At 40.6% G+C, this 27526-nt stretch overlaps 2 protein-coding genes across 5 annotated transcripts; one reads left to right on the top strand and one right to left on the bottom strand.

Moving 5' to 3' along the window:
• Nucleotides 1–3842: 3842 nt before the first annotated feature.
• ATPSCKMT (ATP synthase c subunit lysine N-methyltransferase) lies at nt 3843–14481 on the bottom strand. 4 transcript variants are annotated; one of them, XM_075494038.1, is made up of 5 exons: nt 14233–14481; nt 13413–13696; nt 11007–11144; nt 9818–9868; nt 3843–4984 (listed from the first exon to the last, which is right to left on the bottom strand). In XM_075494038.1, exons 2-5 carry the CDS (start codon nt 13689–13691, stop codon nt 4787–4789), a joined length of 666 nt encoding a protein of 221 aa, XP_075350153.1. In that variant the 5' UTR covers nt 13692–13696; nt 14233–14481; the 3' UTR covers nt 3843–4786. The 4 variants fall into 4 exon arrangements, with proteins under 4 accessions (XP_075350153.1, XP_075350152.1, XP_075350154.1 ...); XM_075494037.1 differs by having other exon boundaries at nt 3844–4984; nt 14159–14480; XM_075494039.1 differs by having other exon boundaries at nt 3844–4984; nt 14298–14480.
• An 80-nt stretch (nt 14482–14561) lies between these two features.
• CCT5 (chaperonin containing TCP1 subunit 5) lies at nt 14562–23320 on the top strand. Its single transcript, XM_075494034.1, has 11 exons — nt 14562–14742; nt 15597–15657; nt 15756–15920; nt 16435–16633; nt 17416–17608; nt 18556–18705; nt 19035–19154; nt 19563–19748; nt 21351–21488; nt 21881–22061; nt 23041–23320. The coding sequence occupies exons 1-11, from the start codon at nt 14638–14640 to the stop codon at nt 23166–23168; spliced, it is 1626 nt and encodes a 541-aa protein (XP_075350149.1). The 5' UTR covers nt 14562–14637; the 3' UTR covers nt 23169–23320.
• Nucleotides 23321–27526: the final 4206 nt, after the last annotated feature.

Genomic DNA, 27526 nt, shown 5'->3' with positions numbered 1-27526 from the left:
ACCCACAAACCTCAGGTTGAAAACCATTAATTTACTGCTTCTGACCTTGCAAAGACCTCTGCTCACCTCAAAACTTTATGCCACAAGCTTTATATGGGTCTTCAAAAACCTACTTTATTTTTAAAAACCACAACATATACAGTAAGCTGAAAAATATCCCTGTGCACTTACTGGTAAGCAGGTTTTACTTAATTTTTACCAATGCTTGCAGTTCACTGGATTGTATTACAGTAATTCTTCAAGGACTACACAGCAATTCGCAGGAAAAACATCAGTCCGACATTTCAACCAAAGCCTCTAACAGAAACCCCAACATTATACTAAGAAAAGAGAAATCAGCAAAAGTCCCACCTGAACAAATAACCCAAATCCAAAGAACTACTGAACGGATAAAAGGCCTGTATTCCTTTGCCAAGTGATGAAATATAATAAAAATGTGAAATTAAGTACTTAAAACTACTAAATAGTCAGAATTGTTGTAGACTGAGGCTATTTTTCAGTCTAAATACCATATGGGTGGATGTGTTTTTCTTTCATTTACTGGAAACAAAAGTCATGCTATGTCAGCATACAGACTGCTAAATAAATCAAGGAGGTTAGTTAAATACATGTTAAAATGTTAGAGAGAAAAAGGATGTTCCTTAACATATTTACTCTTCCTGCAAAGTTGCTGAAAAAAAAAAAGCCACTAGTTTACAGAAAAAAAACCTTGAAACTACAGAAAAGTATGAGGTGATCTATCAATAATTAATGTTCATTCAAGCATAATGGTATCAGACATGAACCCATTCCTGAGTGAATGCCCATCACAGCTCATTCTTAGTATGGATGCTCCTATCCAATGAGAAATACACACAGCTGACGTGCAAGTTTGTCAAACTGCTTTTGAAATAGTTCAAACTGCCATACTTGGGCCATAACATTCCCTTCTTCCTTTCCTCCCGTAGCTCAAAATCTAAGAGAGAAAAAAAATGCTACCTCTGCTTACTTCCCCTGTAGATCTTAGAATGGCATTACAGTGGTAAAAATTTTTAAAGAACACACCCATGAGAAAAGCAAAGTTCAAGTCATTCTTAAAAAATTTATGCAGAATTCAAGAGATCTCAATTGCCTCCCGAGCTGTGCCCTTCATTAAAGGTGAAAGACTTTCGCAAAGCCAGGGCTTTGGAACTTTTTTTGCACAGACCATACTCATTCAACTGGCTTGTGAAATGTGGTACTTTATTTTAAACTTGTTTCTATACCTTCTTACCTGGCTACAACTCATGAGTCAGAAATAAACAGCAGCTCAGCTCAGAGACAGAGGATTAACTTCCTTGGAGTAATATTAGATTAAGTGGAGCAATATTAGATTAAATGGCAGCATATAATCAGACCAGAGGATACGTCAAGAACTTCAACACACCCAGTAATACAGAAATGCCTAAAGGTCACAAAATATGTGCACGTTTCACATACAAATCTGGACAAGCTTGGCTGACATTGCTGTGTAGCTGTAGTGACTATGCAGTATACTGAGCAAGCTGCATATCAGATGGCTCTCTTGTAGCCATACCCCTCTCCTTCTCCCTAGAAAGCCAATTTATGCAAAATAGAAAACTATAAAATTAGAATTGTAGCACTCAGGTGCTGCATTGGTACAATTGATCTTGCATCACAAAGCCTGTGGGGACATAATGTGTCTCGAGAAAAGGGGGGGGGGGGGGGGGGGGAGGAGAGAGAGGAGAAAGAAAAAAAAAAAAGAAAAAAGCAGGAAAGCATTACTCATTCAGCAATGTAGCAACTTTTTGCTAAGATCTGGCAGGGCAAGGAAGGAATAAAACAAGTAACCCCCAAAAGGCAAGTGATTCTACTAGAAGACGTAAACAAAGATAAACTATATGTTTTTCTGTGTATCTGAATTACTTTGGTATTGAACAGCATATGCAGCTTGAAGGTTTCCTTCTTTTGGCTTCAGACCTACACTATAATTTGATTAAGCCAGTTCTCTAAGGCTTTCCTGGTTTTCAGAAAAAACAAATTTGTACTCTGAAGTAGCATATCAACGAAATCATAATACATTACTCTAGCAATTGGAAGTGTATCAACATAATAATCCATACAGTGATAACCAAAGTTACAGTTAAGTATTTAATCTTGTAAACTATCAAATGAACATAGCAAGTGATGGAAAAATTGAGGACAACATGACAAGAAAATGCTTTCCCAGTCCCCCTGTGTAAATTAGAGCAAGTTGCTTTCTATTTCACACTTCAGCCATGGAAAGAGGAAATACAGCACATTTCCTTATATAACAAGGAATTCTGAACCTTCAGAGCACTGTCTGTCTCAGTGATCCTAGTGTACGGCCCCAAAAGTAAATGGCCAGAGCAAGAAACAGCCCTCTGCTTTCTTAAAAGCATTCATAAATCTCTCCTTGCCTTGAGGACAGCACTTAGTGCTCCTAAAGCTGAGGCCATCACATCATTAATTCTATCTCGCCCTCCTCAACAAATATTTCTGGAGTGATAGGTGGTAACTAAGAAGTACACGCCCCAAAGCCTTTACCACAGGCAGAATTGAGAAATTCAGTTTTACCTTTTAACAGGCAAACAATAATGCAATAGACAAATTATATAGTCAAACACAGCAGAAAAAGTAAATATCCACTTAATTCCCTGCAAACTAACTCAGTAAAAGTAGGCAATAGAAACTTGGGTCAAAACACTGCACTCCAGATGAGTCACAGTTCACTTGATCAAAATCTTTTGCCTCCTATTCTCCTTTATAATCATTCAGGGAAGGACTTGGCTTAATTACCTAATTTCACCTCTGTATGGTATTTTTCCAATAGAAATAGTTTCAGATTTCCTTTGTTTGAGGTTCCAGTTTTACAGCCTTGTGATATTAATTAAATTCAACCATTTTAGCTAAGCCACTGTAGCCCTGTCCTGTCACTGTGTAATAATCATAACACTTAAATCGTGGGAGAAAGAGTTTAGTGTAGTTTTACAATGCACTGTTACACTGCAGTGAAAGGCTATAAAAGACTGCTTACCAGAAATCAGTGTTCTTCAATACATACAGTCTCCACGTTTACAGCTGTGCCTTGCCACGTGAGGTTGAAATCATCTCTCCTTTGCAGACTCCAGAGCAGATACATTTGCCCCTTTCTTCTCCTGCTTTGCATACATTATCAGGACAAAACCATTCTACTGCTCCATTTCAAATCAGTGTAGATTTGTATTTTAAATTCTCCTTCCTCCTCCCCTCCCACCAAAAATAAAAAGCCTGGGTACAGGTGTAACTGTAGACTACAAATCCCAAATAACATCTAACTTCTCTTCAAGTCAGATACTATAGTCCAGCAAATGGGCTTTCCCAATGCCTAATAAAACATCACAGGCTTTGTATTTACCTGAAATTGCAGAGTCTCAGCACTTCTCTTGGCCTGAGCTAATTTTAGTTGTGGTAACGACTGCCTAAAAGTCAGGTGACAATTCCCTAGCCTGTTTTATCTTCGTTCTATGGGCATCATATATGCAAGGGTCTGACAAAATTAGGTAGTCACTGCTTAACAAACAGTCTGTATGTTAACTGGGGCCAGGGGAGGCAAACTATGAACTTTGACTAATTGTTAATGGATAAAAACAGTAAAACTTTACCTGGGAACCAAAAGAAAGACCAAGCAAGCAGACTGTTACAAAATAGAAAAGTGCTGTAACCATGTTAGAAAAGGAGAATGTCACAGCAGTGACAGTACCCCACAGCAAACCAGCATCAGCAAAAAGACAGGGGAGAACATGCTTCACTTCCAAGGAAAAGCCATGAAGCAATGCCATGAGCTTCTGAGATCTCATCAATGGTACAGAAAAGTAAAGGGGAAAAGAAACCTCATTGAAAACCTCCCTTCCCATCTCACTATAAATTAAATGAGGTCTAATCAGATTTAACCAAGCTAGACAGACCAACTAGCTCTGGAATTAGAGACAGTCTTTCATGACAAATTCAAGTAAGCAAGTCTCACCCATACCTTATACAAGGTTTGAGCACACAGAAGTGGTGACACTTCACTGCCAAATAGGTGACTTTTGAAACCCTTCCTAAATCAGAGCAGTTCGGAAAAATCATGGTCATTTGCAAAGGCTTATACCAGTAAGTGTTCAGTAAGAGCACATTTCTGCAGTTTTGTCTTCACATAACAAGTCAAATAAAAATACATGAATATAATCAAGGGCCGCACTTGTGATAATGAATAAGCAACTTGTTGTATTTGTTTGTGTCATATTCAACTTTTAAAAGTACACATTCAAGGCTGAGGTATAAAACATTGGTATCACCATCATACTCAGTCTGCATCAGTTTGATGTATGCAGCATTATGCCTACTTGGCATACATAATGAAGACATTTGGGAACCACGGCTCATTTGAGAAGCCACTTGCACACCACTTCCAACACCAATAACAAATGCTATGTAGGCTCAGAAAGAATGCACGTATTAAGTTCGCCAATTTGAGCATTTTAACTTGCACATATACTCCTCTTAACAGCAGTGAACTGTGTTTTATCCCATTTTCCATATTAAAGTTTTCCGCTTCTATAAAACTTTCTTGTAATTTTTACTAACTACATTAAGCCATATAACTACACCTTTCACTAACCTTTGTGTGCTTTCAGATAACCAGTGTACTTCAGTTATTTTAGTGAATACGTATCTCCATATCCTGGGGCTCTATTCACATTAATCTTATCTTTAACAGGTGAAGTCAAAGCCAAAAATTTCAGTACAAAACCAAATTAGATGTTTAGGACTCTGTCTCTGGTGTAATTTCCAAGCTTTTTGTTTCAAATCCTCTAGAATGCTTCAAATCATAGGCCCACACAGTGTCTATTCCCTCTCCAGTAGTATGATCTGGGATCCAGCAAGGGAAAGGAAAACGACAAGCAATGATTCTGGCATTATATTCAAGTTCTTCTTCCAGCTTCTTCTCCAACTGTGGCATCTGTTGAGCAACAATAAAAAGCTTTCAGAAGCAGTAAAAACCAGAAGCATTCTCTTTAGAATCTAATTCAAGTGTTCAAGAGAAGTCCAAGGTTTGAGGAATTTTTGGAAAAAAATTTAGGAAAGTATTCATGACACATGTTTTGGCTTCAATGCATTAACAAAGAATATCTAAAAGTAGAAAATGGTTATTGTACCCTTATTGGTGAGATCAAGAAAATCATAACTCTAACTTCTAAAAATTCAATCAAAAAACGTAGGCAATCCCTTAGATAAAAAAATCAACAAATTAAGAAAAGACTTTGCATGTTCCAATTCATTATTCTCTTCAGTGGGATTCTTCTCTGTAGAGAATGAAAGTTCAGCCCCTTGAATTTATGCTATTTATGACACCCCGAGTCGCATGAACTATTATGTGATATTCAAAGGCTAACGCCTCTCATAATTTCCAGTCTAACTCCAAGACAGATCCTGGGACACTCAAAACATCATACAGCCAACAACCCAAAGCAAACATTCTGCTGCCACTGTATGGTAAAGTACTGGTATGTTAAATAGTACTGAAACTGAGCTTCGATGGCTCCAGCCTGTTAACATATGCATTTAAGTCCCTGCAGCAGTACTCTATGAAACAGCATATAGAATCACAGAATGGTTTGGGTTGGAAGGGACCTTTAAAGATCACCTAGTCCAACCCCCCCTGCAGTGAGCAGGAACACCTTTAAGGTTGCTTTGATCAGGTTGCTCAAAGCCCCGTCCAACCTGACCTTGAATGTTTCCAGGGATGGGGCAGCCACAACTTCTCTGAGCAACCTGTTCCAGTGTCTCACCACCCGCACTGTAAAAAAAATTCTTCCTCGTATCTAATCTAAAGCTACCCTCTTTCAGTTTAAAACCATTGCCCCTTGTCCTGTCACTACAGGCCCTACTAAAAAGTTTGTCCCCATCTTTCTTATAAGCCCCCTTTAAGTATTGAAAAGGTGCAAGAAGGTCTCCCCGCAGCCTTCTCTTCTCCAGGCTGAACAACCCCAACTCTCTCAGCCTTCCCTCACAGGAGAGGGGTTCCACCCCTCTGAGCATTTTTGTGGCCCTCCTCTGGACCTGCTCCAACAGGTCCATGTCTTTCCTGTGCTGAGGACTCCAGAGCTGGGACGCAGTACTCCAGGTGGGGTCTCACCAGAGCAGAGTAGAGGGGCAGAATCACCTCCCTCGACCTGCTGGCCACACTTCTTCTGATACAGCCCAGGATACGGCTGGCTTTCTGGGCTGCGAGCACACATTGCCAGCTCATGTCCAGCTTTTCATCCACCAGTACCCTCAAGTCCTTCTCCTCAGGGCTGCTCTCAATCCCTTCATCCCCCAGCCTGTATTGATACCAGGGTGCAGGGCCTTGCACTTGGCCTTGTTGAACCTCATGAGGTTCACATGGGCCCACTTCTCGAGCTTGATCAGGTCCCTCTGGATGGTATCCCATCCCTCAGGCACGTCAACTGCACCACTCAGCTTGGTGTCGTCTTCAAATTTGCTGAGGATGCACTAGATCCCACTGTCTATGTCGCTGATGAAGATACTAAACAGTACTGGTCCTAATACGGACTCCTGGGGGACACCACTCATGACTGATCTCTATCTGGATATTGAGCCACTGACCACTACCCTCTGGATGTGACCATCCAGCCAATTCCTTATCCACCAAATAGTCCACCCATCAAATCCATATCTCTTCAATTTAGAGAGAAGGATATTGTGGAGGACCGTGTCAAATACCACTATGCAACTCTCCTTGGTTGAAGGCCTACAGTCTAGCTTTCCTCCACTCGCAAAAATTGAACAGATATGAAAGTCAAGGGAAATATCACCACTCTTCCAGATCAGAGCAACACCCTGCCCAGTCAGATACCCTGCCTCCAATAAGTAGTTTGCAAATTCTGCTATGGATTAAGTGAGAAATGAATTAACACATCTAGACTTCAAAGACATTTCTTTCCCATCCCAGATAGTGATTATGTTCTGAAAAAAATGAAACTTGATAGATTTAGCCATTTTTGTCCTTTGGAAAAGTTTGATGTTATGCTTAAGCAGATCAGTGCACATCCATTTGGAATTCCTTTTATTCTTATATACCGTATCTATCTCAGGGAGTAATTATAACAGCAAGCTCTACAGGTTACTTCTATCACATGTAAAAATCTATTTACTTTGATATCATGACATAACATTTAGATGTTAAAAGGACAGTAACTATTTACAAATACAGCTCATTTGAAGTCATGGACTCAAAATATATTAAAAATTTCACAAAAAAAAGAAAAAAACACAACAGAACATTATTAGAAAACAAGACTGACTGAAGAAAATATTTCCAAAGGCTGCAGATAGCTTCTACTATCATGTACATGCAGGGTGTGCCTTTGATGTAACATCCTATTATAGCTACATTTAAGCTTACAATGGAATATTTTAGGAAAATTATAGTCATAGATCTAATATATCAAAGAGTTACCTCTGAATATTTTTAAGCATTCTATGCTCCAATTTCATCCATACAGCAAATGCTTTTAAACATTTTTGCTACCGCACCTTAAATAAACTAGAAAAATAAGCCCACTTTGGTATGTCAAACTGAGCTGAGACACCAGAAAAGGAAGGACTACGTTATTACGGAAATTACAAATATAGACATAGCCTAATTTTTAATGAGTAATTATGAAAATTAGTGACATCTCATGTCTATATTAGCACAAATCAGAAAACTTCACTAATAGTCCAGCCAAAAAGAATTGTATCCTTAAACCAAACAAACTAGTTTTTAAGCTAAATCTCTCAGTAACATTAGGTGTTATAATCATAGTGTATTTTATATCAAGCCAGGGTTGGGTTTCTTTGGTATGTCTACATAGATATACAGTCTAGTAAACCTTTTGTACAGGATATAATCAGTTAAAATACACAGAAGCTGCAAACTTCTGGTAAGAATTCTGTCATCCCACCCTGAACAAGTAATAGCCTCTCTGCAGTGACTCATAGATAAACACACCTTCCTCCAGACGCTTGCAAGAACAGAGAGGTCTTAGTCTTCCCTGAAGATCAATAAATCCAAGTTCTGTAAGCTAATCTTGGATATGAAATAAAAGCACTGTGTGACAGCATCAAATCAGACCAGTATTATTAAAAAAGCTAAAGAGATCTATTGCCCTCAGTAAAAAAAAGAGAAAATGCATTAAAGTTTCAAGAAAGTCAATTTAGTCATTCAGGAGGCTGAGCATTCACAACTTCTGAAGTAAATTTAAAGGGGATCATGAGCAAACAAATGCTCAGGAAACACAGTAGTTCATATGTTTGAATCTGTTACATTTATGACAGTATTTTTATTGGAAGAATTTAGCCTAGTATTTACTGAATTTCCTGAAGTTATTCTGAGCCCTATAGCTACTTTCTATCATAGCTGTTACTAATTTATCCCACTTTATACTATTACATTTAAAGTTAAGCCAGTATTTCTGCTAGGTTTACTCACATTTTCCCAGGGCATTTGTTTATTTCTAGTTTACTGAAATATCTTTCTTCACCTGCACTTTTCCCCTCAGTGCAATTGCAGAATTTCTGACTGCAAATTCAAATATTTATACTGCCCCCTCCCGGAACTCAAGCTAGAGAGCACATAACATCCAAACCTGGCAACATCTGTAGCACAAGTAACATCGCAGTTCTTACTAATACGCCACGCACAAAAGTGGGGGGGAAGAAAACATTTTCACTTCAGTTTCCAACATGAACTACAATTTGAATCTGAAGTAGGTATTTAATTCCAATGCTGTTAAAGAAAAAGCAGAGAATAAGGAAGCTTTATTATGCTTCTTGTTGCATCTTCCTGTCACTGCTACAGAAATATTATCAGTGTATGTTGTAGGGTATAGCATCACATAAAGCTCTTCACTCATTTCATCCCACATCTGCCTTAGCAGAAGAAGCAATACAGAAGCATTTATAGGATATTTTTGTTTCACTCCTTCATATGCGTTCAACCTATATAGAAGATTCTAATAAATCAAAACGTCAAGAATATTTAAATATTTAAGATTTTTTCCCTCTTTTCTAGTAAAAAGAGAAAAAGAAAACTAGATCAAGCCAAAAGCCGAAGTGAATGTAAAGTCTGACTGAATTTATCGAATATATCACTAAAGCAGCTCTATTTCTACACCAGTTTTGAAGAACGCATTTTCCCCAGGGACACAATGAACGTAGGCTACAAAGCCTTCCTAAAAGGCAAAGAATTTGTGGACTTGTGCTCTAGCAATTACACTTGAAGTATTTGTCCCCCTTGCTAAAGCCTCACAGTCTAATATGGGCAAGGGATTACTTCAATATACCAGCTGCTGGCCTATTTGAGGTGATCCAGTTTTTGAAGAACATAAGCAAAGTTCAATACCCTCTTCTAACAAGGTTCCCAAAAATCAGCTGTAGCCAATTTCCTACTCCATCCTCTCCCTGCAAACTCCTCATTTTTTCAGTATGAAAAACTGAAATTTTCAAGAACCAATCTATCACCTTCCCCCCAAGCAACTTGAGCACAGCAGTTTTCATTTTGGTTCTGAACTAATGGGCAGAAAATACTTCTCAAAAAAACATGTATATTTTCATAGCTCCAGCCTGCATACTGTCACAAGTTTTACCAGGTTTTATCATCAACATTAATAAGCAACAATGAAATATCAAAATATTAGTACTAACTACCTTTGATATCCTGTAGGTAGGTTCATTTTGCAGATGAATGTACTAACACTGAATGCTTTGGCATTAAAATAATAAAACAATGCAAAAATAGTAAACTTACCATTTGAGGTACCCCAAAAACAACAACATTTGTATAATGGGAAAAAGAAACCTAAAATAAAATTTGAGAACAAGCCTTAGTGAAAACAGCATTTATATTTGAAGAAGTTCTCACCATTCTTTTCCCCCAATCCCTCTAGCTGCACTCCTTTCAACAGGGATTTAGACCAAAAATAAGAAAGGAGATCCCATAACAGCTTTTCATCACACAAATTTCCACATAAAGACAACTTTATATTGTTGAACAGCAAAAAACTTCTACTGCCTGGCCAAGAATATGGCACCAATTCTAGCAGCACAGAAAGTATTAATTTAGAAAATACCTACATGATTTTACTCATGGCTAAGTTTTTCCACAACTCCTGTATATGTTAAAATGATGTATGTTTTAAGTTTGCCCCCATTTTTGTTAAACGTTAGCTAGCTATAAAAACTTGCCAGGCATTCCAGTGCCTGGGTTCTTCCTGTCAGTGCCATGAAGTTTTCCTATGGTCCTCTCTGAATAAAGATAAAAACAGTACATTCACACTTTTCCCAAAAATTCCTGGTATCCATTTTACCCATTACAAAATGCCATTCTTTAAAAACAAACAAACAAAACCAACAAACAAACAACAACAAAAAAAACCCCCACAACTTTGACAGGAATAGCAGGGGGGAGGCCCACGTAAATATGACCCAATAAAGCATGCCTCATTAAAGAAGCAACTGTGACTCAAATGATTGAAAATTGTGAAAAAAAAATCTCAGTCGCATGTAAGTTACCTTAAAGCAACACTCAAAACCAGGTAACACATTGCACAGCTAGAAAAGAGCACACATCTAATGAAATGTCAGATGATTGTGATCTTGCACATTAGGTGAATTAAGAGTCTTGTTACTGACTCCACAGAATCAGCTCTCAGTGAAGCCTGACATTACAGCACCCCACATCATTCATCAGGCACAAGCATGACACAGTATGCTCGAGGAGCCTGTACTGAAACAGGACAGCACTTCACCAAAGCACAAAACCAGCAGAGCAGTGTATTGTGCTGTGAGTCTAGTTTCTATGGGCTCGAGTACTTTTCTCAAAGCCCAATAAAGCACCTTGTGGCCAGTCAGCATTCTGGTTCTTTCAAGAAAGTATTTCTAAATTATGGAAGTCTCTCAAACCTCCCAGATTCATTCTTACATACTTCACCACCTACCTTCCATAAGTCTGAAATATAGAATTTCGTGTTCTGATGTACCCCATCTCTCCAGGCACGGTATCTGGAGTACCAGACTAGCCACGGATTTAATTCATAACCAACAGCTTTGAACCCCCTTTTTGCAGCTGCTATCACCTACAAGGAAGAAAATAAATCTTCACTTAGAAACAGAAAGTATATTCATCTAAACAGAAGCACATAGTTTTATTTATAATATAAATCAAAGGAATGCACTTTTGTTAAGTTGCCCAGGTTTTAATCCCCAACAGGTCAGTAGTATAGTGAACAAAAACTCAAACTACATTTTACTATTATGACTAGTCCATTGAACTTAATAGACATATTCAGATGAACAAAATGAACCATTTAAACATTCACAGGGCAAAGCTGTAAGCTTGTAGTACGTCTGTGATTTACATAAAAGTTTAATTTAACATATTCATGACACTGCCTTGGAATTAAAGAGTACCAAAATTGACCATGGAGAGAACAGTGAAATACACAAGCAGAAATGCTCAAAATTAGAGCACTTATTTGAAAAGCAGTGATGGGTAGGCACTTGAGAGACCCCTGAATCAGAGCCAAAATGACCTACCAATAGAAAGAGTATGAAAGTAATCTGTTGCCCTACATTTAAAAAAATGTAGGTCAAAAATGTAAATGTAGGTTAAAAAATTGTAAAAAACCCCACACATAAATCTCACAGTATAGCTTTCATCCAATGCTAAGCTTCATATATCATTTTAAAAGGCAAAAAGTAATCCAGATAACAAATAGATTTTCAAGGACATTCCTCTAAATTAGATGCTGAGATTTGGAATTGTTAAATTGTATTGCAAGCATCTTCAAACAAGATCAAAGCCTACTGATTTTTTAGAAAAAGAAAAAAAAAAAAGGAAAATACAAAAAGGCACCAGTTTCTAGAATTAAGGTTTAAGTCATAATTTAAAAGGTTACTGCCAAGTTTTAATCAGGAAAAGCCTGATGAACTGTGAATTACAGAACAGGCAAGGTGAAATCAGGAAGTAGTACACATTTCTTAACAGAACTTCTCAAACAGCATTACCTGGACAGTGTGTTTCACACTATTAAAATAACGCATTGTCCATCATGCACACAGCATTTGCAAATATACTAAAAGAATCTGACATTTTTACCATGCTTAGAAATAAAAATATGGTAATATTTATCCACCAATTACACCTGAGTAAGTGCTAAATATTTAAAAGCATCTTAACAGAAGCTCCTTTTTTCAGGACAGATATATTAAGGCAACACCAAGCTCTCAATTTTAGGCACCTGGCTCTCCAAGTAGTCTTCAGTCTCCATTTAGGCATATATATATATACACACATATATATATATGTAAAATCAGAATTAAACATGCAGTACCTAGTCAAATTACATGCCTCAGATGAGGGTCAACAACCAGAATGCTGAGCAGAGACGGCATCAGAAACTGCAGCTCTCTCGTACCTACGTGCTTTTCTGTTTCCTACTTGGGCACAATTCCTTCTAGGCCACCTTCACAGATTTGCATTTCCAAATTGAATTTTTCAGTGTGGACAAATGGTTGACTCATTCACATCAAACGTGGACATAGGTAGCATTCAAGAACTTACTTGTTTCTGTCAAAAACCCACTTAGCGCCACCCTGTTGCTAAAACTGACTTGAAGCAGATGGTTATGAAACAGTACACAAAATATCACAGCTACAAAAAGCCCACACCATTCTCCACTATACCCTCACCACCACATTTCACAAATTGGGGTTCAGACAATGTCCTGGAAGCACAGTACCACTTTGGCTTTGGTGATTCTCACCATTTCTGTTGGTAATTATTCTAGTTTCACCACATTGATCTTGAAGCTGGGCAGTCAGCACTGCACAAAGGTGTGAAAACCACAGTTCTAACAATACCAGAATTTTTATTTTTGTAATCCATCACTCATTTCTCATTCTCTTTGGTTCTTCTATCACCTTTGTAATACAAGCATAGAGCTGCAGCTTCAAAAGCACAGTGCTGTTTAATCTCACAGTCTCACGTGCTGCAGCTACAAACCTATGTGGAATCACAGCTCTTTTGCAATCACAGTACCAGTACTTCAATTGCATCTTTTCATGTGAATGCAGTGCAATTCCCTCCAGCCAACAGGATGAGGTTATCATTTTGTACACTACCTCGTCAAGCTGCAAGTGAGATCGGAGCAAAAAATATTGACTACTGACCTAAACCGAATGTAAACTTTCTCTCCTTTGAGCCTTTTCATAAGACTTAAACAAAAACACTGGATGCCAAAGACAAGACATTCATAAATACGAGAAAACAATAGCAGCCATGGCTAGAGCATTTGGCACTTTTTGAGAGTGGATATAAAAGGAAGGCTATGCCCATAACTTACAATACGCCCATCCCCGCTACCAACGTCAACTAGGGAGCCACTTCTGTTTTCTAACATTTTCAGCACATTCTGGATCTGAGTGGAAGTTGCAGGGACGAAGGGCAGGCACACTTTCCTCAGAGCTGGGGTCACAAAGGGGGTGACCACAGCATACAGTGCCACCAAGGTGCCACCGACACCAGCGGTGACCAGCAACCCCCAGCTTGTCCTTCTAGAGCTGCCCTCGCAACCCTCTTGCGGGCCTGCTGCACGGTTCTCTTTCACTAGCACCTTGGACATCACACCTAGAGACAAACATTAAAGAGTATTTTCTCCAACAGCTTTATTACGTGCTCACTGAAGACAAAGCAGCGTATTGTATCAAAGTGATAGAACACCAGGAAAAAAAACCTTATATCCCTTTAGCTGATTCCTAGACCCTAGGGAAATGTTACTATTTCCGCTTTTGAGAATCTGAAGTGCTAGATTAATTTTTCCAAGGCAGGAAAGCAGTTTCCATTTAGGCCCGTAGTTCTTCCCACCCGGCCGGGCAGCAGCGCGCCCCGAACAGCTGAAGAGCAGCACAGGCAGAGACCTCGCCGCCACAGACCGCCCGGGAGCCCGCGCTCGGGGAAACGTCCCTGAGCAGTTATTCCCTGTTACATGTTATAAAGTTCTTCCCTCCAGGAGGAACTCTTCTCCAGAGCACAACGCCCACATCTGCAAGGCCGCCTGCCAGCCACCCGTTCCCGCCCAGCCCACCCAACCACCGCCTGTGAGCTCCCTCAGAAGCAACGAGCGGCCCTCCTCTGCCGGCAGTATTTATAGGGAAGGGCAATACCACTTCGCTAATGCGGGGGGGACCGAAACCTTTCTGAAGGCGCTTCGGAGAGGACTGGCGCGCACCCTTCCGCTGTGTGTCTGTCCCTGCTGGTTCCCGTCACCCGGTGCAGGCCGCTGCTGCCGCGCTTGGCGCCCGTATTCTACCTAATATAGTATCCTTCCCTTCCGCCTCCTCCCCCCAGCTGGGGGACGGGGCCGCGAGCGCCGCGCAACTCCCGCCGCGCCGGATGCTTCCAGAAAGGTCCGCTGGAGGCGCCATATAGGTCCCGCCCGCGAAATGTGTCGCGCGGCTGCCGGCTGCGCAGGCGCGGGGCCGTGCGCGGGCGAGCGTGCTGCGTCACGGCGCGGCGGGTGCTGCTGCGTTCGGCTCGTGCTTGCCCGGTGTGTGGGAGCAGCGGCAGCCATGTCGGCCATGGGGACTCTGGCGTTTGACGAGTATGGGCGCCCCTTCCTCATCCTCAAGGACCAGGAGCGCAAGACGCGCCTCATGGGGCTCGAGGCGCTCAAGGTGAGCGGGCGGCCGCCGGGGCCGCCGATCCGCCCGGGGCCCCTCGCTGGGCGGGCCGCGTCCCGCCATGCTGCCGTTAGGGGCAGGGAGCGGGCGCCGTTAGGCCTCGGCGGGAGGATGAAGCCTGTTGGGACGAGGTGGTCTTGCGTTTCTCTTCTGCCTCGTGTCAGGCGCAGGGCGCCTGAAGTCTGGACTAGGCCCGCGGGTGTGGGAGCGATGGAGGGAGAGAGAAGGCATCGCTCCCGGGGCTGGGAATCCACCACCGGCGGCATGGGGTCTGTGGGGTCTCTATGGCCTGAGTACGCTCCTGAATCGCGTAGCTTTGGGGTCGTCTCCCCTGTAGATGCGGCGCACCCCTCCTGGTGGCTCCTGGTTGCCGCGGGCAGGGAGGTTCCCTGCAGCCCCCGCCCTTAAGACCCCCACCCCACCCCTGTCTGAAGCTCGGTCGTTGTTCCCAAGAAAGGCTGTGGCTGAGCGAGTAGGCAGCCTTGTATGAATGCGTGTGATTTAAATACTGATGGAAGAGTGGAGCAAAATTTTATTGGTTTCTCCTTTTGGCGTTGCTTGCTTCTGTTGCTTCCCTGCTTTAAACCTCGGGGCTGTCATTTTAGCTGCTCTGCTTTTGCATGCTTTAGCAGTGCAAGTGCAAGCTGTGCAAGAAAAGGCACGGGAAATGTTTCTGGCATAAAAGCATTACACATATATATTGATTTTTTGTTTCCTGTCATAATTGGCTGTTGTCAGTTAAATTACAATATTTGCCTTAGCTTTTTTTTCTTGTGTTTTTCTTAGCTTAATATTATGATTTTGAGATGCATGATAATGATTTCACTTATTTCTCCTTTGTTTTATAGTCTCACATAATGGCAGCAAAGGCTGTAGCAAGTACTCTGAGAACATCCCTTGGGCCCAATGGTAATAATGAAATAATTTTAATGGTTCTTTCTCAGTAATCCTTTTTTGGGATTGTCTAGATTTTCCTTCATGCTTTGAAATTTTTTTTTTTTTTTTAGGCTTGGATAAAATGATGGTGGACAAAGATGGTGAGGTGACTGTGACAAATGATGGCGCTACCATCCTGAATATGATGGATGTGGATCACCAGATAGCCAAACTTATGGTGGAGCTGTCTAAATCTCAAGATGATGAGATTGGGGATGGAACTACTGGAGTCGTTGGTGAGAAAAGATTTTAAATTTAACTTAGCTTTTCCAGCTTTAAACTCAAGCTTCTTCAGCTATTTTAATAAATTTTGTGTGAAGTAACAGTAGGTTTTCTGTAGCACGTTTTTAGAGTATTTACTGCTTTAGTATTCTTGTCATTTCTTGTATTAGAAGCCTTTTAATCAGAAAGACACTTTTGTGTCTTTTGTAAGTATGGTTACCTTTTAAATCAGTGTTGAGAGTCCTCTTCATACTTTCAAGATTTTTCTGCATAATTTTCTTACATAATTTTCTACCTGTCCCACCTTGGTGCCCATGCTTCTTTTTGGTCTAACATAATGCAGTTTTCTTTCTAAGCATAGCAAGTAGGGGGTTGTTTAGGGTTATTTTGTCATTTAAGAAACCTTAAAATGTTAAAATATTACAGAAAAAAATCAGAAGGTGTACTTTTTAATCTTTTTATAATGTATTAAAAATGATACTTCAGTCTGTGGAAAAGTAAACATTATTTTTAAATTTTGTTTTATAGTTCTGGCTGGAGCATTATTGGAACAGGCTGAGCAATTACTAGATCGTGGTATTCACCCTATCAGAATAGCAGACGGTTATGAGCAGGCAGCCCGCGTTGCTATTGAGCATCTAGACAAAATCAGTGACAGCTTTCCAGTTGATCCACAGAACATTGAACCTCTGATCCAGACAGCAAAGACAACGCTAGGTTCTAAAGTGTAAGTCACAAAAACTTTGGAAGAATATTTAAGTTTCCCTTAAAAACACTTGGAGTTGAAAGGAGAAGTCCTGGTGTTTTGATAGGTTATTAAATTGTTTGTGTTATTGGAGTGGCTGCTGAAGGCTCTTTTATGTTTGATTTTGGCTAATTTCTCAATGGACTCATGTCTCAGGAGAAGAAACTGTGAATCCTTTTTCTTTAAAGGGTCAATTCCATGAGGTTAAACAGCTGCAAAATCAATGTCATTCTTACCTGTTAGTTCCAGATTTCTGCATCATAGCAAATTCCAAGAGTAATGCAAACCTTTTAAAAATAATTATATGTTATATTTCAAAGGTTTGGTTTCTTGTTGTTTTTCTTCCTAAAAAAATTTTTGTAGGATAGTTCCATAAGTGCATTTTGTGTTATAGGTTCTGTGTGTAGTATATAAATTCAGACATTGCTTCAGACAAAGGCTTCCTTTGCAGAGCTGTCTTAACAGTTGTTTCTGTGACTTGAATGTTTCTTAGTAGTTAATTCTTCTCACTTGTTTCAAACCTGTATCTTGAGACTGTTCACAAAGACTACTTAGACAAACCATATTGCGTGTTCTGCTTTCTGCCTTATTTAGCATCTTTATTCCTGTGAACAAACAAGCAGGACCCCCTCTTTTAATGGAGTGTACAAAAGTTGTTAGCTCTAGTGATACTTTTTTTCTCTTTGAGATTGACAGAATCACTTTTTTCTTCCATATTGTGGAAATGCAATGCAACTTCATTGTATTTTTTTTTTTAAACCTAGAGTTAACCGTTGTCACAGGCAAATGGCAGAAATTGCTGTAAATGCTGTACTGACAGTAGCAGATATGGAACGTAAAGATGTTGATTTTGAGCTGATCAAAGTACAAGGCAAAGTGGGAGGGAGACTGGAAGATACACAGCTGGTTAAAGGAGTGATTGTGGATAAAGATTTCAGTCATCCACAGATGCCTAAAGTAAGTGATGTCCCTGTGTGCGTGTCTCATCTGTAATGGCTTAAATAAGATTGTCTAGCCCACTTCAAATGCTGTCCTAGCATTTCTTAAGTATTTAAACAGCGTTGTGGTTTGGCTTGTTTTTTCACCCATATATCAACAGAGGAAGGGGAGAGGAGCATTAAATTCTTCATGTTGGAAGAGACCAAGTTAGAATTTACAAAAATCTTGACAAACTGAGAAGTGATGGGGAGGGGTATTACTGTACAACTAAGTGGGGACAGGTGTAGAGTTCTATGTTAAAGCAGAAATAATTATCCATAGCGTGTAATATGCTTAAGATGCTTAATGCAACTCAGTATCAAGAAATGTTTCTTAAGCTTTATGAGTTGCCATGTTGTCCTCTTTGGAACACCTCAGAAGGTGTCCTTTTATTATATTTGGTGTAGGTAAGGTCTCCAAGTCGTTGTGCAGCGTACTTAAAGAAAGATTGAGGCAACTTAAAATTTCTACTATTCTAAAATAGTTTTCTAGTAGGTGATGCTGCTTATCCTATAAAAAGGAAGACTGGTGGAAAATACCAGTCATGTAGTACATAAAAGGTGGCTATGAAGATGAGTATGTAGTATTCTCAGTGGTCTCGGTGGATAGGGCAAATAATGGTTTCATTGATGCTTTTTCTGTTGTTTTTTTTTTTAAACATTAAACTGAAAAAGACATCCCTGGTAAAGATTGTTAAGAGCTTAAACAGTGTCTTGATGCTGTGGAATTTGTTCTAAGTGGGTTATAGAGACTTCTGATGGAATTACTTGGGTCTATAGTTAGTTTCACTTTAGAATAAGTCAAATGACCTTCAAGTTTCCTCCTATCCCTGTGTTTTTCAAGATACCGCTGTATGTTTTGCAAACATAAGAAAGAGATGTAACTGAGGTCAAAACTCAACTTTTTTTTTTTTTTTAATTGTACAGGAGCTTAAAGATGCTAAAATTGCAATCCTTACTTGTCCGTTCGAACCACCTAAGCCTAAAACCAAGCATAAGCTTGATGTCACATCTGTGGAAGATTACAAGGCACTGCAGAAATATGAAAAGGAGAAGTTCGAAGAGATGGTGAAACAGGTAGTCTTGAAGATTATTTCTCTGTTTTCTACATTTTTCATAACCTTTACACAAAACAGCATAGTGCATTGATTTATTTCCAGAAATGAGCTAATAATCCTGGTAGGAGGAAACATACAAGCAATTGTAAGGCTATGAATACAAGTTAAGTTTATGTAAGAAAGAGATACCACTCTGGTTTGAAATTTATTTTGATCTGTATGTATGCCAGATGGTTCTTTCTCAGATGTGTGTTTTGAGAAAATTAGGAGAATTAAAACCATGAAGAGATTGTTTTTCATTCCTGTGTTAGTTCTGATCAGAGGATTGATGATGTTTGTTGCTTTCAGATAAAAGACACTGGTGCAAACCTTGCTATTTGCCAGTGGGGTTTTGATGATGAGGCAAATCACTTGCTGCTCCAGAATGAGCTGCCTGCTGTTCGTTGGGTTGGTGGACCTGAAATAGAAGTAAGTAAAATCTTCTAAAACTGGGCTTTGTACCAGTTCTCAAACGTTCGTTAGGTAATATGCTGTACCAATTAAAAGTTCAGGCTTTCTGGGTAGAACTGTGTAATCATGTGGATGGGTAGGCATTGGAGAAAAATCATTGGGGATCTGTAGGAAGAACTTACAATGAATGGGATTATGGTTTATAATTGGAGTGTATGCATATTGTTAAAAGTTTTATGTGGCTATGGGTGTTTCTGCTTTAGTCTCGCTGTTTGCAGAAACAAGGCATTGCCTGAAATACTTAAAAGTGATGGGAAGATAACCTTTTGGAGTAGGCATTTGACAGATTCTCTTCCACTAGTTTTATGTTATGAAAAACATAATGGAAAAGTCTTCTCAAAATAACTGATGGTTGTTTAACTTCAGTTAATCGCCATTGCAACTGGAGGACGCATTGTTCCTCGCTTCTGTGAACTCACAGCAGAGAAACTGGGTGTTGCGGGTATTGTCCGAGAGATCTCCTTTGGAACAACGAAGGACAGAATGCTTGTCATTGAACAGTGTCAGAATTCCAGAGCTGTGACCATTTTCATTAGAGGAGGAAATAAAATGGTGAGATGCTTACTTTGTTATGAAGGTTTGATACATAAGTTGCAAAATGTGTAGTTTCTTTCAAAAGTGTATTAACTCTTCCTGGTTTTGTCTAAATTTTCCTTGCAGTACGGACAAAGAGAAGGGGGGAGGGTTGTAGGCAGTTGTGATGATGAGTTAGACATAATTTGTTAGATTCACATCCTTTGTTTTTGAATGGAAACTTTGTTTTCTATTAGACCATATAGTTCATAAATATAGAGATAATTTTACCTATAGATGCTCTTAATTTGTTTTTTTCTCATGGGAGAGTCACTTTTATGAGTAAAGACATACTACCATTTTTGAAAGGTTTGGTTTTATTATAGACCTAGGTATGTCACTTCTGATTTAGTCCAGTTAAAAAAATAAAATAAAAAAACCCAACTAAACCCCACCCTCCCCCAGAATGAGACCTTTTTAAAGGCTTATGTACTTAACCTGGTTCTTGGTTGTACTGTTAGTGTTAAATTATATTTAGCATAGGTCAAGTCCTACTTTGAGTGAAAAACCTTAGGAAGAAAAGAACATAACCCCTAGTCTGAAGAGTTCTTTAAGAAAGCAAAATTACTGCTTTAAAGGTTAGCGTAACTTGTTAAATCCTTCTACATCTGTTGAAGTTCGGAGTTGACACAAATTGCAGTCTGAAAATAATGTTGGCATTTAAATTTAAGTGTTTTGTGTCTTGGTGTTGTGGTTTAACCCCAGCCGGCAACTAAGCCCCACACAGCGTTTGCTCACTCCCCGCCTGGTGGGATGGGGGAGAGAATTGGAAGGGTAAAAGTGAGAAAACTCATGGGTTGGGATAAAGACAGGTTAATAGGGAAAGCAAAAGCTGTGCGTGCAAGCAAAGCAAAACAAGGAATTCATTCACTACTTCCCATGGGCAGGCAGGTGTTCAGCCATCCCCAGGAAAGCAGGGCTCCATCGAGCGTAATGGTTACTTGGGAAGACAAACGCCATCACTCCGAACATTCCCTCCCCCCCCCCCCCCCCCCCCCTTCCTTCTTCCCCAGCTGTATATGCTGAGCATGACACCGTATGGTATGGGATATCCCTTTGGTCAGCTGGGGTCAGCTGTCCCAGCGATGTCCCCTCCCAGCTTCTTGTGCACCCCCAGCCTACTCGCTGGTGGGGTGGGGTGAGGAGCAGAAAAGGCCTTGACTCTGTGTAAGCACTGCTCAACAGTAACTAAAACATCCCTGTGTTATCAACACTGTTTCCAGCACAAATCCAAAACATAGCCCCATACTAGCTACTCCGAAGAAAATGAAATCTATCCCAGCCAAAGCCAGCATACTTGGAAATACGCAAGATTGAAAATCTTATCGTGTAAGTTTTTGTCATTTCAATTTATAGAATTAACAAATAACATTGAAAAGGTGTGTATTTTTTATTCCTTCTCTGCCACTGGATGTCTAAGACTTTATTTTGAAATAGTATAGCATAGCAGCAGTAGAGCTGCATTAGAGCCATGAAAAGATCCTACAGTTTATTTGCAGTTTCCATTTCTGTATTAGGAAATGTATCTTCATAGACTTCAGTTGCGTATATTGTAAAATATATGCTATTTTATAATTCCAGATTATTGAAGAAGCAAAGCGATCTCTTCATGATGCATTGTGCGTAATCCGGAATCTTGTTCGTGATAATCGTATTGTATATGGTGGTGGTGCAGCTGAAATTTCTTGTGCCTTGGCAGTCAGTGAAGCAGCAGATAAGGTAAGAAAGGAACAGTTACAACTTTCTTTAATTTATGAAGGGAAAATAAGGATTAAGTCTGTCTTAAGAGATTAAAAAAAAAACTTCAAAGAGCTTCCAGAAAGTGCCTATTACAGAACTTCCTGACATTTGCTGATAACCAATGTTAAAAGTTTTCTTTCCCTTCTCTGTAAAAAGTCATTACCAATACCTTTTTCCTTTTATGATAAGAGCAGTTTAAAATGGTTTTAATTTGCAAGTAGTTGTCATCCAAACATGTTCGTTCAGTTATTGAGATGCATATTCCCAAGAAAATGTGCGTATTGTGTATGTATTTTGTAGCTAGTGTCAAAATCTGCTTTTGCTAACGTTGGAGTTGATAGCTGTATGAATTTAAATTTCTTTTCCCCTAGTGCCCATCTTTGGAACAGTATGCTATGAGAGCTTTTGCGGATGCCCTGGAGGCAATTCCCATGGCACTTTCGGAGAACAGTGGTATGAATCCAATACAGACCATGACCGAAGTGCGGGCTAGACAAGTGAAAGAAAATAATCCTGCCCTTGGCATTGATTGTTTGCAGAAAGGAACAAATGGTAAGAACTGCAGTGTGGAGGAGGAGCATAACAGGTTTTTCTTTCTCAGAAAATCATAATGTTTACAATTTTGCCTCTCAGCCCCTCCTCCTCCCCCCCTTTTTTTTTAACCTGTGGTTCACTTCAGTTATGAACTCTTGCCCCTTGCCATAATAAATGGGGATGCAGGTGGAGAGATACATGCATGTCTACCAGGTAGAAAATGTATAATTGCCTGAAAACCTTTATTTGGTGGCAGGATTAGTTGAAGATGTTGGCTGACCTTGTGGTATAGGAATAAAAGCTGCTCGCTATGAGGCAAGAGCAGGCTGTGTTTTAAATACTGCAGTTTTAGTGATCCAGTTGACACTACAGCCCTACAGTTGTTTTGAGAAATAGCTTGTGAAGAAGTAAACAAAAGGTTGGAAATGTGTTTAGGTTGTGTTGTTCACACCGGTACAGATGCATATATAGACCTGTAACAAGCATGTGAAGACTAAGAAGCCAATGTATGAAAACTTATTTTCATCTGGACACTTTTCACACTCTTATTCTGTTGCTTTTTTCAGAAAAGAAGGCGGTAAATTTTGGAACACAATGTGTAAGACATTGTGTTTATGTAAATTCATAACCCTTCTTTGATTAGGTGTTTCTGCTTTATGGCATTTGAGCTTTCACTTCTTTAGTGGTTGCTCAGCCATTAGGATGCTTCTAACATTTGTATACAGAAACTGTACTCTTCAAAAAATAATGCAGAAAGGGGAAAAGCTACAATTGGGGAACACTTAGTTGGGAAAAGAGTTTGGATCTTAATGTTCCAAGATTTTTGGTAAGAACTCAGACATAAAACTCTAGTTTGTACAAATTGTTTGTCAACTACAGTGGCCAAGAGTAGTAATTTTAAAACATTCTTTAAAATGACATGGAAATTACTATCTCAGGTTAAATGTTATATCTACATTTGAGGAGGGTCTCTAATTCTTCTGTGTCTTTTTGGCAGATATGAAGCAGCAGCATGTTATAGAAACCTTGATTGGTAAGAAACAGCAGATTTCTCTGGCGACTCAGGTTGTTAGAATGATTCTGAAGATTGATGATATCCGTAGGCCTGGAGAATCTGAAGAGTGAAGGCTGAAAAGCAAGAAACATTAAGGGGGCCACAGCAGTAGCGAAGACGGTAGTATTCTGATGCTTCATCTTCAGCTATTTATTTTGGACACTTTTTGTTTCAGATACTGTAATGGCTAATTGTTGGAAATAAAACACAGTTTAGCACCGGTCGTTTCAAGACTTCTTTCAGAAGTATCGTTGCATCTTTTCTTAGACAGGTGTGAATATTCATAGAAAACACTTCTTGAATGTATAGGAGAGAGAACCACTGCTAACACAGTAGTAACATTCTATGGGTCCTTTTCCATTGCTCCTGCAGCTAACTCCATTAGCTGTTTGTGAGCAAAGCCCACAGATTCTCATTTTAAGAGGTCTGTGACTCTTCAGTGAAGCAAGCAGAAAATTATTGTAGGCTCCAGTAATTCTCGTATGTTAAATTTATCAAGTATGAAGTTTCAATCTGAAGATTTAAAGGACCTGTATTTCATGCTTCCAGTTGCTTCCATTTTTTCTTTTGCGGTACCCTTTCAGTGTGTTCCTGATTTATGTGCAAGGAGGAGTTTTTTCAGGGGTATACACATTCAGCCAAGTGGGTTTTTTTTCCAAGACTTGTCTATACTACCACAATTGAGTGCACTTACTTTGTAAGTCCCAAGTATGATCTTCAAACGGTAGAGTAAAATTTACTAGTAAGGTGCCTCGCTTGTGAAATTATTAGCAAGAAACAAGTGGTAGACCAGAACTCATGTACATGTCTTTTGCAGATTTCAAAAGATAGGGAAGTGTTGAAAATATCAACATCACTTGGGTTACATTTCATGTGCATAGTTGTTTTTTTTTTTTTTTTAAGTTTCAGAGCATAGTAGTGCAGAGGAAACTTTCATTTTTACTGACCACTGTTAGCTAGCAGGTCTTGTTCTAATTATTTGCTGTGATTATACATCACTTGAGTCAAACAAGGTCCTTTGAGTGGTGATAGAAGAAGAAGGGCAGAAATAACAAGTTTGACTTTTATGGTGGGAGAGTTCCAGGACTGGTTATAATAACTTGTATTCCCAGAGCTCTTTGAGGAAGAATCCTGCAAAGCTTTATTTTCAGTGTTCATTTTCATTGTTATTCTTGTGCCTTTTCCCAAATTAGCTTCATTTACATGCAGTTCTGTGGACAGCAACACTTAATCAGTTTTACTGCTGCTGAAGCCTGGCATTCTGAATCGATTCATGGTTATAACTGATTCTAAAATCCCATAAATACATTGGCTCACGTAGAGCCATCTCTTACTTTGTTCAGTAACACAAAAAGAAAATGGGTGTAGCTAGAACTTAAAAAGGAGTAATTTAATTGTACTAATGTACCCCTCCCACCTGATAGTGGTTGTATATGTGATAGAAAGGAAGTGAGAAAACAGTTACATTTCATAGTTTTTTCCCTTCAACTGCTGTCCCCTGTCATGGTTTAACCCCAGCTGCTAGGTAAGCCCTACACAGCCGCTTGCTCACTCCCCCCCAGGGGGACAGGGGAGAGAATTGGAAGGGTAAAAGTGAGAAAACTCGTGGGTTGAGATAAAGACAGGTTAATAGGGAAAGCAAAAGCCGCACACGCAAGCAAAGCAAAGCAAGGAATTCATTCACTGCTTCCCATGGGCAGGCAGGTGTTCAGCCATCCCCAGGAAAGCAGGGCTCCATCACGTGTAATGGTTACTTGGGAAGACAAACGCCATCACTCTGAACATTTCCCCCCTCCTCCTTTCCCCCAGCCTTTTATTGCTGAGCAGGGTGTTACAGGGCATGGGCTATCGCTTTGGTTAGTTCAGGTCATCTGCCTCGTTGTGCCCCCTCCCAACCTCCTGCGCACCCCCAGCCGACTTGTTGGGGGCGGGGACAGCGAGAAGCAGAGGCGGCCTTCATGCTGTGCAAGCACTGTTCTGCAAGAGCTAAAACATGAGTTTGTTTTCAGCATTGTTTTGGTCACAAATCTGAAGCAGGGCACCACAGCAGCCAATATGAAGAAAATTAACTCCGTCCCAGCCAGGGCCAGTACGCCTGTCCTGTCCACATCAGTGAATCCCATTACCAAATTGTTTCAAAGCCTCACTTATCAACTCTTCTTCTGTTACATTTTCTTTCGGCATGGCTTAGAAATCGTGACTCCTTCAAAACGAGAAATGCCAAGAAGAAACAGGCAGTACTGCACACCGCTTCCACTGCTCTGCTTTTGGATGTCCTGAGCAGGAGATGTGGAGGAGGCAGAGGAGGGAGGGCTCTGTGCGGGCAACGCTGCAGCTGGAGGGAAGAAAAGCTGTGGTTGTGCTCTGCAGATGGTACGTGGGGGTGGTTCACAGCAGCTTGGAGCTCACAGTCACTAACGTTGGACAGAACTTCAGCGTGACGTGCTAGTGGTTTCTAAGGATGTGTGAGCTGAGACCTGGCCAGAAGTAGGTGGTGGTGTGTTGGTTTGGGTTTTTTTTTTTTCTTCCAAGGGCAGGTTTTGACTGTAAGCTGCTGCCTAATTCAGAAGCCTCTAGGAACACGGGACAATTTATTTTAAAAATTGTGAAATCATGTGGTTTTGCTGATCTGACTTATGGAAATAAACAGTTTGTGCTCTGTATATAAATATTTTTTAACATTCAACCACATCTTAGTATGGAAAGTCTGAAGCTTGGTGATGGAACTTCGATAAAATTGTAAGAAAAATGAGTCTTTTTTTTAGAAGCTTGTACTTCTCTTCAACATAACAAATGTATAGTGTTAGCATTGTCAGTAATTGTTGCATAGAGGGAACTGGAGGACAAACGACTTTGATCACAGCATGCAACACGCAACTGAAAGTATTAAACCAAATTAATGAAACCAGCGCAGCTCAAACTGGTACACTTCCACAGCAGGAGTCACAGAATTTGTGCTTTGACAGAACAGTGGGAATACCAGCATGGTGATTTTGTGCTGTGGTCTGCCTCTGGTCAAGTAAAACAGAGCAAATGTATCTGAATAATGATACGGTTGTGGGAGACAAACGCTGATATTCACATTAGTCATGGTGTGTTTGTAACCCTCAGGAAATAAAAGCCTTGCCTGGGCGCGTGTTTGGGGCTGAGGGCCACAGGCCCCACGGTCCCCAAGTATTGCTCCGTTACCCTCGGGAAAATGCGAGGTTCGCCACTGGAGGGCAACCCACGCGTCTCACTGCCGAAGCAGACGGCATCCAGATTTTTTAACAGCAGGCTGAAGGAGCCCGGCAGGTCTTTCCCAGCATCGCTGACATGGCACACGTATGTCATCAGCAAGACCTGAATCTTTCCAAATTCCCCTCAAGGGCTCAGTTACTTGTACCCTCTTAAATCCAAGTTTTCACATCTTCCTAGGACCCTTACCCTGGCCCTGCCTCTTTGTCCGGCTAGTTCTAGTTCCCCTGTTACCAGCCGGCTTTTCCCAGCCTCGTTTCTTAGTCTCTCCTGTTGCGTTCTGGGGCCTGGGCTCCTTTCCTTCTCCGATCTCTCGCATCTCCACGCTGACACAGCACTCGTCTCTGCAGGCGGACGAGGCGAGGCTGGCAGGAGCAGAGCAGGCAGATTCCTCTCCGTCCCTCCGGGTCACAGCCGGCCCGCAGCAGCCGCGGGGTGCCGTGCACGCAGGGCTGGGCTTCTGGCTTTGGGTGCGCTGCAGTGATTCAGAGAAATCAGGTCTGAGTGGATTTTTTTCAGGAATAGGGTTAAGCAGAGCTGTGAAACAACATTCTTGTTTCTCTACAAACTGACACTTCTTAATACAAACTTATTTTTTCCTTTGCTTAGGAAAAAAAACCTGTTGTTTTGATAATTTCTGACTGTGTTCTGCATGGGGAAAGATGCCTCATAATGTGAGCAGTTGCTGTCTGAATGACGCGATCTGACAAGCTTACAGGCAACCACAGATAAGGTCTTAAGTGGAGCAAGTCAAGCAGTCTTGCTAACGTGCGGGTCTGCTAGCTCTCTTTGTAATATCGAGACACCTGGATATTCGGATACCTAGACCCAGACCTACCTAAACTAAGCTGACTGGCTCCAGAACCTGCCCGGGCTGTCTGTCTTTATGCTAAGGCTGTACAGAAAAGAAGGCACCATGGGAGCTGCTCTCCTCTGTGGCAGAATGGCATGACCGTCCCTTGCACAGTTAAAAATTACTGTTATATTGGCTGTGGGGGTGGCCATTACACCCCCCGGACTCTTACCATCATCCAAGGAGGGATGATTCAGTTGTGAGGTTTGGGTCTGGGAGATCAGCCTTGTTTGTCCTCCCTGCATGGAAGTACCTCTCCATTTCACATCTTGGAGGGTTTCCCAGGAACTCTCTGCCAGGGAACATTTCTCACCATGTTAAAGAGCCAATTAAATGGAC

This window comes from Mycteria americana, chromosome 2 (assembly GCF_035582795.1).
Source record: "Mycteria americana isolate JAX WOST 10 ecotype Jacksonville Zoo and Gardens chromosome 2, USCA_MyAme_1.0, whole genome shotgun sequence".
In the NCBI taxonomy this organism is placed as follows: Eukaryota; Metazoa; Chordata; class Aves; order Ciconiiformes; family Ciconiidae; genus Mycteria; species Mycteria americana.
This window is presented reverse-complemented; position numbering and strand designations above follow the sequence as displayed.